Source organism: Emys orbicularis, chromosome 9 (assembly GCF_028017835.1).
Source record: "Emys orbicularis isolate rEmyOrb1 chromosome 9, rEmyOrb1.hap1, whole genome shotgun sequence".
Classification (NCBI taxonomy): domain Eukaryota; kingdom Metazoa; phylum Chordata; order Testudines; family Emydidae; genus Emys; species Emys orbicularis.
In genome coordinates this window covers 15,094,840-15,110,191 of record NC_088691.1, presented here as the reverse complement: position 1 = coordinate 15,110,191, position 15,352 = coordinate 15,094,840, and the positions used below count along the sequence as shown (strand labels likewise).

At 39.3% G+C, this 15,352-nt stretch overlaps 1 protein-coding gene across 1 annotated transcript in view; it reads right to left on the bottom strand.

Moving 5' to 3' along the window:
* Positions 1-1,978: 1,978 nt before the first annotated feature.
* Positions 1,979-15,352, bottom strand: part of STAG2 (STAG2 cohesin complex component) — a 178,293-nt gene continuing 164,919 nt past the window's right edge. The window contains exons 32-34 of the mRNA XM_065411203.1: positions 12,624-12,750; positions 7,618-7,695; positions 1,979-4,039 (exon numbers count right to left, since the gene is read on the bottom strand). Of these exons, the coding sequence (XP_065267275.1) occupies positions 4,016-4,039; positions 7,618-7,695; positions 12,624-12,750 (229 nt within the window). The 3' untranslated portion in view covers positions 1,979-4,015. The remainder of the gene's footprint in view (positions 4,040-7,617; positions 7,696-12,623; positions 12,751-15,352) is intronic.

Genomic DNA, 15,352 nt, shown 5'->3' with positions numbered 1-15,352 from the left:
AGTAATCAAAGAAACAAGACACATGTAAGGCTCAACAAGGTGGGAACTGGAGGAAGAGAAGAGAGGTGAGGAAAAAAAAGATGAGCTGACAAGTTAGCATGAGTTGCGCCTTTGTTCTTTTTGTATAAATCACTATTATATGGCAGATATTTTCTTATCTTGTCTTCTTGTACATATATGGTTTTTGAACATATACACAAGTATATGTAGCTGATATCACTGCAGAACCAGAAATATATAATCCCAGGCCATGTTTACAGTACCAAAAATGGGGATAGGAGTGATCTGGGGAATTATGTCAGGAAGCCTTTACTTCAGTACCACATAAATTTGTGAAAACTAAATATTACATAAAATTTTAAGACCTACACAATCACAATATAGTAGGAACTAAACAGCATAGCTTCTGCAAAAGAAAATTGAGTTTCACCATCAGAATTCTTTGGACACATCAACAAAATAAAAGATAAAAGGAGAACAAGCTGCCAATGATATGGACTTTCAAAAAGCATTTGACAAGGTCCCTCACAATAGCCTATTAAGGAAACTAAGTAGTAGTGAGAGACAAACTACTGTCATGAACCAGAAACTGTCTCAGAGACATAAAACAGGTAGTTTATATTTTCATCATGGGTAAAAGTTAACAATGGGTTGTCCTGAGGTTATGTGTTAGGACCGATGCATTTTGTTACTGATCTGGAAAAGGGAGAAGAACAGTGCAGTGGCAAAATCTGCAAAGGACATAAAGTTAGGTAAATCATGACCAAAGACTACCACGAGAAACTTCAGAGGGACCTAGCAAGCAACGTGAATAAGTAACATGATGGCAGATGGGATAATGAATATTGATAGGAGTAATTTGAATTTACACACTTTACCAGGCTCTAGATTAACTCAAAACTCCAAGGGGGGGGGGGGGGGAGAGACATTGGCAATCACTGTTGGCAGCTCTATGAAAACTTGTGCTCCATTATTAGAGAATTTAAAAGGACTTCCGTAAGTAAAGGGACTGAAAAGATTGGGACTGTTCAGTTTTGAGGAGACATGATAAAGGTATACAAAATAATGAATGGTACAAAAACGGTAAAGAGTATGTTATTTACCCCCTTCCACAGTACAAGAAGTTGACAATGAATGAAAATACCTTCTACAAAATGCACAAATGTCACAAGGCATTATTTAGGCCAAATGTTTAACAGGATTTAGAAAAGGTCAGAACACTTATAAGGATAATGGGAACATTTAGAGTTATATACTTCTAATTCTTAGTAATGTATCAACAACATTTTAAACAACCATTTATTTGCAATGACAGGACAAGTAGAGAAGGATGGAGGCCTTGCCAAACCAGACCTTTTAAAAAAGATAGCAAAAAACTGTGTGTATGTTTGTTTTCTGACGTTCATTTTTAGTACATTTTAACTTTCCTTGCTGTTTCTTTCTCTTAACAATTAAGCTTGAATTGTTTAACTTATCGTACCAGGAGTCAGGATGTTCGTGTGCAACAAATGGAGAGTGCTGAGCACTGACCTATTGATCACAATAAAAAGAATCGTCACCTTTAATGACATGCCAACTTGTGTAAATTACTGCTCAATTTGATCCATTTTCACCCACTTCGGGTATCTGAATTAAAACAGCAGTTATAAATGTTAGACAAGGTCAGTTAGTAGAAGAAAAGACTCTGACATGCCCTTAAGAACAGAAATGCTACAGAGCAGCTACTGTCATACTTGATTTCTTTTTTAAACCAATTAGCCATTGATTTCCTGGCATACAAGAGTATTGTACAAATCTTAAATTTTATTTTCAGGTACTACCCTCTTTAAAAGATTACTTTGTATTTACACTGCTAAAGATTTGTATAACAAGTTTATCCCAAATTAAATAATATTTAAAACAATCATGATTGCATAACTTTTCTACTTTAAATTATTAACCCAATTAGTGCTTTATTCACATTTTAAAAACTTGTACAATTTATTACAAATATAAAACAGTGCAGTTTTCCATACATTATCTCAACTCTGAGACAAACACTTAAAAGACATGGAAAAAGATTTAATTTCTATAAACATAACATTTGCATCACTCACATCCTTATTTTCAACGTCCTTCCCTACCCCCTGATTTAAAAAGATCAAACATACAACATACTGTAGGTTTATTTTTATTCAAAAAGTTACTGTCTCAAGACATAAATACAAATCAGAAAACAGTACAATTAGGACAATAGAATGTGGAGGACAACAGGTTAAGGTAAATATATAAAACATTTTAGCTGGTTGAAAACAAAGCTGTAAGAACTGCTTTCACAAAGAAACACTCGTTCAAGAGTAAGAAAAAATCAATTTAAGTTTAAAATCATATATACAGTCCTCTCAGCAGTTCTATTAAATGCAGTGGTGTGAAAAACAATATAGGCAGTACTTTTAGAAATGAGAATATTTATTTATGTAAAATGAGTTAGGCAGATCTGGTTTTGAGTATATGGTTATCCCATGACTTAGTAAAATAATTACATTTTATCATGATCCTTTAGATAATCTATGGTTTTTGGCTACCACAGCCCAATGTTTAATTTCTGAATCTAAAAAACAGGAAGCCTTTTCGTGTTCACCCATTTGGGGAAATTCTTGTATTGCAAGCGTATTAAGGCATGGAATGATTAAAATAATATACCTCAAGAACTGAGAGACAACTGACAAAAAATATACATATGTAATATAAGTTAATATTTCCTTTAAAATGATGTCTAGCTGCCTAAGCCTTGCAAAATAAGTTGATGTCAAAATGGCATAGATCCACTTTCTGTTTTAAACTGATTTAATTTATTTGTGAAAGGACAAAAAATGAAGTTTAAAGCTTAGCTTTCAAAGAATATTATGGGGTGGTTTATGAATTTCTATTATCCAATCTAATTTACATACAGAGGAAATGTACTGTAACCTGTTAGAAGTATCTTTAACCTGAAGACTGCTTGCAAAGACAGATAGATAAAACAATATAAAATACAAATTTAAAAATCATTTTTAAAGCATGAATTCTCATGCTTTTCTATTTTTAAACATTGTTAAACTTTCAATATATTTCTGAAACCTCATAATTTTAAGTTGGAATTTAAAAGTAAGAAAAAACTAAACAAACTGCGCAATTATAAAATCAGCACCAATTTATATATATATATAATTTTATTTAAAATTTAGATCCCTATTCCCACACTCTAATAAGCTGTATAATTTTTGTTTAGAATTTTTCTGCAAACATACTACAATAAGCTTCTTTTATTTGGAGACAAAATACAGTGGCACTACTGGAAGGAATTTCACAACATTACATTTTTCTTAAAGGACAAGCAAACTTTCAGGGTTGATAATGGGGCGAGCATGACTGAATTATGTTACTTTCTGGCAGTTCTGAGAAGGCTAGAATGAAACTTTTGGATTTGAAAAATATTTTAGATGAAAAAATTGATAACATTCTGCATTTAAGCTTACTTTTCTCCATGATTATCTTAATTAAAACAAAGCTTCTCTTGATGCAGATTAAGCATTTAATTTAAAAAGCCAAAACTCTGCTGGTTTTACAAGTCTAGAAAATCAATCCATCTGTCATTTCAGTTCATGTATGTAAACAAACCTAGCAGAGCTCATGATTATTTAGTACACCCAATAAATGTATAAAAAGAGGAGCTCAAATCTGTACCAAGCACCTCTCAGAATGTTAGATTAAAACAAATGTGGAATACTTATGATTCGGAAATAAACTAACACATAAAATATTGGTTTTTCAACAAAAACTGTAGCTTATCCTCAAACTGTTTACTTGTCCTTTACATTTCATTTTTCAGGCAAACAAAACTGCCCCTTCAATGCACTTGATCTTGAAAGCATGTCATTCTCCTTAGAGAAAAATCTGTTCAGAATTTCACTGTATCTACCACAATTTTGTATTTAAAAACTTCCTCTTCCACTTAGAAAATGACTTCATCATGGATTTATTTGCTGATCTGGTATTAAAACATTGACACTCCAAGAACCTAAAACAAAGAGAAAAATTTTACATATTAAAAGTGGCCTGCTAGTCAATTTATATTTTTCTACAAATTCTAATTTAAATGTAAAGAATAAGACACAGAATGTACTACTTAGATTACATCACACCAAGACACATACAAATGTTCCAATATATTTTAAATTTTCTATCCTCTCCTCAATCCAAAATTAGCAAAAATGAAGAGGAAATTACCAAGTCTGTAGTATGGAAACAATACATCTCATATCTATTTATTAGCGGATCCTCAAAAGAATTGAAATATATGTCTATCAAAAAAACAGCACAACTCTTCATCATATTTTTATGAATTTAGATAAAGTAAAAATTAGCTAGTTTTTCCATGAGTTAACTATCTGGAATTCTTTGAAGATGACAATTTCTCAGGCCCAAAACAGAAGTCGAGTCTTCAGAACTGTTAAAAAGCAGTTAGTCTTGGATGGAGTGGCCTATATGCATGTATGGTCCGGTGCAGAGACTGTGTCTATAAAGAAGACATCTTGCCTCTCAGTTGCTGTCCAGATACAGAGACTAAACAGTGGGTACTGATGAAGGCAACGTATTCAGAAAAATACAATAGTAAGTAATCTAATAAAACCAAAGTCTCACTTGAGAGACCACATGATTAAGTGAAAGAAAGCTGGATCTGGGTGAAGAATCTGCTCAGGCTTATCTGACACCAAGGAGAGCAAGCTGCTTCCTGAACTATCAAAAGCAGGTTCCAGGACTGACGACCCCAAACCAAAAATATCCAGATGCGTTCATTTTCCTCCTTTGCTTTGTATAGGACTTTGAGGATCAAAATATAGTGCAGTGCAACTATGTAAAAGAAATTTCATTCCCTGTTGTAGCAAGAATTTATACAATACTGATGTGCACCTGCTCCTCTCTCTGGCATCAAACCAACTCTTAATGTTGACCTTGGCACTAACAATTAACATGCAACTGAAGTAAACTATAAAAGGCATATAAAAATACATTGTGATGAGAAACCAGTAGTCCTAGGTGCCAATGATACTGTGTGTGCGCGCCACAAAACAAGTGAGATCGCAGGGAACTATCATGACTTCTTTATAAACTAAATTTTGGATCCATATGGTGCACAGAACCATCATAACCTAATTGCTTTTTAATGTGTCCAGCGTCTATACCAAAGGGCACAAACTCCAAGAGTGAGGGATCTGTACAAGCAATTCCATGAAGAAACCTATACTAACCCTACCCAGGAGGAATGTGTGTTTATAAAATTAGACAGCATAATTGGCTTATTTTTAAATATTGAGTGATACAATTCCTGAATGATGTTTTTATATGGATTAATCATTGAAATCTTTAAAATAAGTAGCTCAAGACAGATTTTTCTTCTTTAAATTTAAGCAGATTAATTCATTTTGTCTTGCACATTCACTTGACTCAGAATATGCTCTGGATGCATGCACTTGCAGTACTGTAATTTATCATCTGCTGCCATCATGTGGTAATGCTGATAAACTGCAAGTACAGATGCATGTTTAAATTTAAGCTCTATTTAAGGTGAAAATCCCAGCAAAAGTATATGCTCTGTGAGAGTGTTTTAGTAGGAATGGGGTAAAAGGATGGAGTAGGTGGCAGCAAAGGAACAGAAGTGAGCCTGTGGTAAAGATATAAGCTATGATTTAAGTTTTGAGGTCAGAACCATCAGACTGGAAATGTATATAATGGCCCCGGATTCAGAGGAATGAACCCTGTGTCAGATGAAATTGGCGACCAGGCTGAACAACATTAACATTTTAGTAAGATGAAAAAGATGTTTACAACAGTTCCACTACCTACAATTAATGGAAAGGCATTATATTTTACATATGAAATAAAGCTTAGTGTGTAGTTGGTGTTCCCCACAGGTGCTATCTGAGGAGAGCACCAAAATCCTATTAAAAAAGCCATACTAGTGCAAATCCTGGAATGACTTCCTGCTATCAGAAGATGCCTGCTAATATGGAGTATGTATGTGAGCCAGATAAATGGATATTGGGCAGGGGATGGGAGGGGAGGGGGTTTAAAACTTTAATGGAATTTATATTACATATCCTTCCACTAAATAAACTCCACCCCTTTATAATTTTGACTGTATGTATGTCAGATTTTTTTCCTAATTCCGTTTTTCTTCCTCATGCCCCCATGAAGGTTTCCTGGACCCACAGAACATCTCCTGTTTCCCTTTCCTACCAGAGCCTGGCTGTTTGGGTGCTGCAGCTTGTTATTCTCAATGTAATTTTGTAATACTAAGAGAATGCTGAAAATGGCTAAAAATGACAGCTGGTTCTGAGAGGGAAGGGAAAAGGATGTTTACAGCTGTTTGATTTCAGAATTAATAACCAGGCTACTTTTAACTGGAGGTGACTGATGAAAGGAGCTGGATTAAAGATTCCTGGTTCAGCTTGTTGACCTATGATGACAAGTTTATATGGAGGCTGGAGACAGCAGAGAAAGTGGGTGAGGGAAGGGAAAAATAGCTGTTCAAGTGGGAATCACAGGCTTTAGTGGCCTGTGCAGCTAACGCTTTCAATAAGAAAAAAAAATGCCTCTGCCCACTACAGACAATAGGGGAAACGTATTTAAACATTTCTCCCCTATTTAAATTCTGTAACCTATGTAGCACAAAGGATGTAAGTGATACATATTTTGATTGGTGAGGAGACCCCAGCCAACCATTGCTGACAACTGGCTGTGAAATCACCTGAATGGCTCATTCAGCCAGAACAGGGATCTTTGCTTAGAGTCCAGTCACAGGGCTGGTCTACACTAGGGGGGAGGGGGATCGATCTAACATACGCAACTTCAGCTACGAGAATAGCGTAGCTGAAGTCGACGTATCTTAGATCGATTTACCTTGGGTCCTCTCGGCGCGAGATCGATGGCCACGGCTCTCCCGTCGACTCCGCTTCCGCCTCTCGCTCTGGTGGAGTTCCGAAGTTGACGGGGAGCGCGTTCGGGGATCGATTTATCGCGTCTAGACGAGACACGATAAATCGAACCCCAATAGATCGATTACTATCCGCCGATCCGGCGGGTAGTGAAGACGTACCCACATAGTATATAATATATACTATTAACTGCTCCTACAGAGATGGCTTTCCACATTACTAGTACTGTCTTCTTTTCATTTTGCTTTTGACCTAACCACAGGGAATTACACTCAGAACATGGAAAATCAGAAACTTGGAAATAGCTTAATATCAACAGTGTGTGGTATTTCAGTTATACCTACTTAGAAATTCAAGAATATTGTTAACATTAATTACTTTTCCTGTCATGAAAAAAGCCACTACTGATATCATATGAAGTATCTTATATTACATAGTCAAATTCTGAAAATTTTACAAAACAGAATTACAGCAGAAGACAGTTTCATCAGCTATATACCAGTTGTCAAAATAATCACAAAGTAGTCCTTAGTATTTGATTAAGTTGCCACAATCTTGGGTATTCCTTTCCAACTACACACCCAGTTGTATTATATATTTAATCTTACAGTTAAAATTCTTTTTAGTTCCCGCCCCCCCCCCCCCTTTTGACTAAACCTACTGATTCATCCATGATTGAAGCAGGGTCAAAGAAATCTGGTTTTAGCTCCGTTCTCTCTCTCCTGTTCTTTGATGGTGGCTAAAAAAAAGCAAGCAAACAAACTGTCACCAAATATGTTAATAGTAAGTTACATTAAAGGTACAGGAAAAAAGAACCACTTATTTTGGAGCACAGATGATATTCATACTTTAAAAGGGTAAAAATGTATTCTTAGGCAAAAACTAATTTTTATTCCTGCATAACTGTTTCTTTTTTACTTTTTGTATGACAGTTTGAACAAGCAGTATATTAAGTGCCAAAAATTATTTTAAAACATATGCAAACTCAACAAAATAAACTTAAAGTAACCTTCCTTTATTTCTTGAACTGGAATTCTTTGAGATGCATGGTCCCTATGGGTCATTACTCTTGGGTGTGCATGCACTCTGTATGCCCAAGATTGGGAAGTCTTCAACAGCAGCATCTGTTGGTTCACGCCTGCACTTCCTCATGCTCCCAACCGAAGGCATAATGGGTGGCATGGACCAACCACTTCACTAGTTCTGAACTATCATGAATCACAAGATGACCCAAGCAGAGGGGAAGTAGGGTGGGTTGTGACTAACCACAGGGACCACACATCTGGGACAACTCCAGTTACTATAAAGTAACTTTCCTTTCTTCTTCATGTGCTGGTCCCTTCACTACAGGTGACTCCCAAGCAGTGCTCGTTGAAGAGGAAGGTGTGAGGAAGTATGCTGTACCAAAGGAGGGGTCTCCAGGTGAAACTTGAACCATAGTATGCCTAGTGAAGGTGTGTATGAAGCCACAAGTAGCTGCTCTATACATCTCTGAGGGGGATATTCCCTGTAAAAAGGCTACCAATGCTGATTGGGCTTTCATAAAAGGGGCCCTGACCATTTGAGGAGATGGGGTTTTCATAAGTTCATAGCAAAGGGCATGCTATGGAAATCCATAGGAAATCCACAGAGCTTTTGGGAGCCCCTTCATTCTTCTGCAACAGCAGTGAACAACCTTGTAGACTTCTGAAAGGGTGCCAGTTCTGTGCAAGTAGAAGACTATAGCCCTGCACACATCTGGGGAAGGGAGTTTTGTCTTCTCCGAACTGTTGAGAGATGTAGGGTAAAATACCAGAAGGTGAGAAGTCTGGTTAAGGGGAAACCCAGAAGGCACTTTAGATATGAACTTTGGATGTAGTTGCAAAGAAACCCTGCCCTTGTGAAAAACTGTGTAAGGTGGCTCTGCCACAAGGGCCCCAAGCTCCCCAACCCTTCTACCAGAGATAACTGCCATCAAGGAGGAGTACAGGAGGAAAGTACAGGAGGAAACAGGAGGCTACGGGTTCAAACAGTGGTCTCATAAGAGCAAAAAGGACATGGTTCAGATCCCAGGTAGGATCCAGTTTTGAAACTGGAGGGAATGTCCCTATGATGCCCTTCAGAAACTTTGCAGTAGTGGGATGGGTAAAGACCAAGCAGTCCTCCAGGGGAGGGAAAACATTGATGGCTCCATATAGGTACATCTGGCAGCTAATAGACAAGACATCTGCAATGAAAGAAGATATTCCAGTATGAGGAGGATTCCCAATGCCACCGGAAATAAGTGGAGCTGCTGGCACCAAAGAGAGAATCATTGCCATTTAGCGGAACAGCATTTCCCCACAAAGGGTCTCCTCAGAGCATGCCCTCTGTTTTCACTATCCATCGAAAAATGTGCCAGATGCAGGGAAGCTGAGTTGGGGTGATTCATCCTGGCCCTGTCCTGGGACAGCAGGTTCAGGAATGGTTGTAGGTGGACACACAGATGGGAAGATAGCTGTAGGATGGTGGTGAAGCAGAAATGCCTTGGCCACCAGCAAGTTATCAGGATCACTTGCCCAGTTGAGCTCAATGTTCCTGAGTATGCGAGGCAATAGGGGAATGGGAGTGAAGGCAAACATCAGTGGATCTGACCATTGCACCAGGAAGGTGGCCCATCTGGAGTTGAGGTCTTGGGCAGTCTGGGAGCAGTGTGCTGGGCACTCCTTGTTCTGTTAGGTTGCAAAGAAGATCCCAAGCTGAGACCCCCTTCTCCTCCTGCCCTACTACTGAAAGATGTGCTACACTATAAATGGGTAGAGTTCCCATTCGTGAATCTAATAATAAATAAATAAATAAATAAAACAAACATGGAGATCTCCTATCCCCTAGAACTGGAAGGGACCCTGAAAGGTCATCGAGTCCAGCCCCCTGCCTTCACTAGCAGGACCAAGTACTGATTTTGCCCCAGATCCCCTAAGTGGCCCCCTCAAGGATTGAACTCACAACTCTGGGTTTAGCAGGCCAATGCTCAAACCGCTCGGTCTGACAGGGAATTCATTACCCCTGGAACGTGCTACCAAGAGTGTGACCTGACGCCTGATGCACCAATTCCAGAGCTAGACTGCTTCTCTGCAGAGTGGGGTAGGTCTCACTCCTCCCTGCTTCTTTATATAGTAGATGGTGATGCTATTGTCTATTCTTGACCTGCATGCATGAGATCCAAATAATGGCTAGAAATGTCTTGCATACTTTGTGAACCGCCCAAAGCGCAAATAGGTTGATTCGTAGCCTGGATTTGTATGGGGACCAGGAAAATTGGGCAGTCTGATTGTCGAGATGCACTCCCTATCCCAGTAGGGAAGCATCCACAATGAGTGTCTTTGTAGATCGTGTGGGAACACAAGACACACACACACACACACACACAAGACGCACACAGTTTTCCCACCAAGTGAGCAATGTCAACATGTCCTGTGGAAAAGAGACTTTCTTGTCCAAAGGATCACTGTTCTGGGCATAGACTGTCTGTAGCCAGATTTGAAGGTGTCATTAGTGCAGCCATTTGCATGGGATGACATAGACGCACGCTGCCTTGTGGCCTAACAGGACTAAGCAGAATCAGACTATAATCTGAGGGCTGAGATGAGGCAGCCGATGAGATTCCTCCTGGCAAGGAATCAGTCCTGAAGTAAATAGGTGCTCCCTGTGACTGAGTTCAGGTCTGCCCTGATGAATTGTATGGTTTGTGTGGATATTAAATTTACTTGGAGTCCTAAGGAACAATTTGAAGTGCAGCGGCGGTTGCTGAGTACTTCCTGGCATGGCTGACTATGAACAGCCAATCATTCAGATAGGAAAATATTGGTCTGCCTTGCCTGTGAAGGTAAATAGCCACCACTGCAAGCATTTTGTAGAGACCCTCAGGGCTACTGAGAGGCCAACGGGGAGCACTGTGTACTGAAAATATTGTTATATATGGCTAAAGAGAGTGCTAACCTCAAAGGGAAGGTCCTCAGTGGTAGTATAGACTGCTCTGGGAACCCTGAAGCCATGAACCCCTTCTCATGACTACTAAAATAGCAAAGGAATGTGATGCTGTGTCCAGTGTATCAAGGGACTCCATCATCCAGCTTGGCCTGGAAGTGAGGCCTGCATTCCGGAGGCAGTTTGTTCGCAAAGTCAAATAGCTTGTTTTAATTCAAGAAGTCATATCTAGACATGAACATGTGGTAATTTGCTATTTGGAATGCTAAATTGTCCAATGAGAAAAATCTTCCTTCTGAAGAGATCCAGCTGCTTTGCATCTTTGTCCAGGGGAGTGGATTGGGCTGGTGTAGCCGGCTTTTCTCTGTGACAGCCTGAACCACCAAGGAGTTTGGATTAAGCTGAGAAAACAAATATTCTGCTGCCTTGTGGGAAAACAAACAAAATTGTTTCTCAACCCTCTTTGGGGTTGGGTCACATCTGGCAGGTGTGTGCCAAACCACTCTGGAGAGAGTCACAGCCTGGAAAATGTCTTAGGAACTCCTGGGTCAGATCTTGGACCTCCTCAAGCAGAACCTGACAAGAGTCTGATTCTCCTGAGATGGTCCTGGTACCGCTTAAAGTTGTCCATTGGTGATAGAGACGCTAGCAACACTGCCTCATCTGGAGAGGACAAAGAAAGCACTGCTGGTGGAGCTGATGCTAGTAGCTATTCCTCCTCCATCGACTATTCCAGTGGAGCCTCTGGTTCAGGTGGATGGTGCGGGAGGAAGAGTCAAGGAAGACCTCTTTTTAGAGGATTTAAGAAATATGCACCTCTTCTTGCAGGGATTTTGCCCTTATCTTCCTCATGCTTCCACTGCATGGAGTCCTTATGCTTGCTGAAGGACTCCAATCCATTGAGAGCGGGTGCGGAGGGCTGCCCAGAGGCTCCAGATGGGTTGATGTGGGGAGGGAGGGCTCAGGCAGGGCCTCATGGAGATCTCTATAGGGTACCTCCAGAACCTGAACTCATGAGATTGTCTGGTATATGGAAGGAAAGCACAGAAGATGCCACATTTCGAAGGAATGTTTGCTTCTCCAAGGCAATACTGATGGTCTTGTGCAGGTTACTCACCTGGATATTCCAGGGACATTCCACTCAAGGCTTGAAGCCTGGAACTTTGGACATAATAGGTGCCTGAAACAGTGAGGGAACTGCGGGGGTGGGGGGTGAAGGGGACCCACATTATCCCCAACTCAATATCCAAAAGTTTAACCACTATTTATATTTACAGGTTATGATGAAGCAGAACACTAAAGAGGAGAAACAGACATTGGAAAATTCTGTCCCAGACTGTAACTGGAGAGGCAATCAGACTATTTTCCCCTTAATGCCCTCAGTTGAGAGCATGAAAAGGTGTAGGGGCAGACCAATAGACACTGCCATTGAAGAGTTTCTGATCCCGGCCACTAGGAATGTATGTGCACGCCATACTGAATACCCACAGGAACCGCAAAGTGAAGAGGAACTTTGAATAATAAAAAATGGAACTGTGCTGCCAATATCTTTACATTAAAAAAACCCTGCCAAAACTGTTAAAACCACCTTCATTGACCATGACCACTAATTGTTCTGTGATGCAAAGAAAATAAGTTTATTTAAGAAGAATCACTGGTTTTAGCTAATACTGAAATAATAGCAGGCTTAAATTAAAAAAAAAAATCATTAAATTTTCTTACCAAGTCTATGTCCATGGTATCAAAATCCATGCCTTCATTTAGGTCTTCAATTCGCCCTTCTGATGACATCATCACATCTTCAACAATCGGCTCCTCATCATCTTCCATCAGGCTTGTACCACGCCGACTGAAGAAATTAGAAGAAAAAGATTTATTTAGCACTGATCTGAGCTACTCAAAATAAAAAATAAAAACATATTAGAAAATCCTGGATATGAATTACAATTGTAATGAAGAGTGATGGAACTAAAGAAAGAAAGTGAGAGTTTGGTTATCTGTCGCTGAACCTGAACGACATAAAACCAGGCCCAGCCCATGAAAAAAGCTCTTTTTATTTCATATGAAGAGAGGAGACTGGGAAGAACAACAAGATTTGCTGTACACCATCATGTTCCTCAGCACTATTGGTGTGCGGACATAACAGATCTCAGAAAATATCAGACTCATGGCCAATTTATGTGACTCAAAAGAATGATGGTTGTTACTCTTTTCACAGTCTGAGGTGCTTAAATTGACTGGACTTTTTCATTTGGATCCGAGATCTTAATGAAACCCGACTTGTTTTACTTTACCAGATAAAAGAACAGAACCACCTTCTCCAAGGGAAAGTCTACTTGAGATGCACTGTAAAAAACAAATGTAATAGTATTTTTCAATTCACCTAATACAAGTACTGTAGTGCAATCTCTTTATCATCAAAGTTGAACTTACACATGTAGAATTATGTACAAAAAACCCCTGCATTCAAAAATAAAACAATGGAAAACTTTAGAGCCTACAAGTCCACTCAGTCCTACTTCTTGTTCAGCCAACTGCTCAGACAAACAAGTTTGTTTACATTTGCAGGAGATAATGCTGCCCACTTCTTGTTTACAATATCACCTGAAAGTGAGAACAGGCGTTCGCGTGGCACTGTTGTAGCCAGAGAGCAAAAAATATTTATGTACCAGATGCACTAAAGATTCATATGTCCCTTCATGCTTCAACCACCATTCTAAAGGACGTGTCCATGCTTGATAACCATCCAAAGCAGTGCCGACTGATGCATGTTCATTTTCATCATCTGATGCCATTGGTGGTTCAAGTTCTTTTTTTTTTTTTTAAATAACAGAATATCAGGGTTGGAAGGGACCTCAGGAGGTCATCTAGTCCAACCCCCTGCTCAAAGCAGGAACAATCCCCAACTAAATCCCCAAATGGCCCCCTCAAGGATTGAACTCACAAACCTGGGTTTAACAGGCCAATGCTCAAACCACTGAGCTATCCCTCCCCCCTTCTGTAGTTTACGCATCATAGTGTTGCTCTTATAAGACTTCTGAAAGCATCTCTGCACCTTGTCCCTCTCAGATTTTGGAAGGCACTTCAAATTCTTAAACCTCACATTGGTATCTTCTTTGCATTTTGTCAAATTTGCAGTGAAAGTGTTCTTAAAAGAACAACATCCGCTGGGTCATCATCCAAGACTGCTATAACATGAAATATATGGTAGAATGCAGGTAAAACAGAGCAGGAGACGTACAATTCTTCCCCAAGGAGTTCAGCCACAAATTTAATTAACTCATTTTTTTAACTATCATCATGGAATCATGTCCTCTAGCCGAAGCATGAAGGGACATACAAATGTTTAGCATATATGGCACGTAAATACCTTGCAATGCCGGCTACAAAAGTGACATATGAACACCTGTTCTCACTTTCAGGTGACACTGTAAATAAGAAGCGGACAGCATTATCTCCTGTAAACGTAAACAAACTTGTTTGTCGTAGGCTCAAAAGTTTTCCATTGTTTTGTTTTTGAGTGCAGTTATGTAACAAAAAAAATCTACATTTTTAAGTTGCACTTTCACCATAAAGAGACTGCATTACAGAACTTGTATGAGGTGAATTGAAAAAAAAAAAACACAAAAAAACACAAAAAAACACAAAAAACCTTACTTTGGTTTGCCATTTTTATAGTGCAAATATTTGTAATAAAAAGTAACAATATAAAGTGAGCACTGTCTACTTGGTATACTGTGTTGTAATTGAAATCAATATATTTGAAACTGTAGAAAAAGATCCAAAAATATTTAATACATTTCAATGGATATTCTATTAACAGTGCGATTAAAACTGCGATTGATCACGATTAATATTTTTTTTTGTTAATCGCGTGAGTTAACTGCGATTAAATCAACAGCCCTAGTACAGTCGCTTCCAATCCCAGTCATAAGGGGTGGATTTAAATTGGTATTTGTGTCCCTTTTTGCGCACAGCATTGACAATTAGGTTATTTAGAGTGGCGTGAGAAAAAAGGAATTCCATGTCTTTAGTGGGGACATAATATTTCTTGTTTGCCCGCTTGTAGGTCGGTGGCATGAATGCTGGGGTCTGCCAGAGCACCTTGGCCAGATCGAGAAGGGCCTCATTGACAGGTAGGGCTATTTTGGACGATGAAGATGCATGCAGGATGTCGAGCAGTTTGTGCTGCTGTTCTTTCACTTCCTCCAAAGGAACCTGGAGGGAGTCTGCTATCTTGCAAAACAGCTCCTGAAAGTGTTTAAAGTCATCTGTTGATGTAGGGGGTGGGAAGTATGATAGCCTCATCGGGGGAAGAAAAGGAGTGTTAGTGTAACCTCCTCCTCCTGTTTTTCTTCCACGTCTGCTGTTGGGGTGTCTTGGTCTCTGGTGGTCGAGAGACGGATGGTGATGGTGAATGTGTATGCCTCCAGCTTTACTCTACGGGAGGA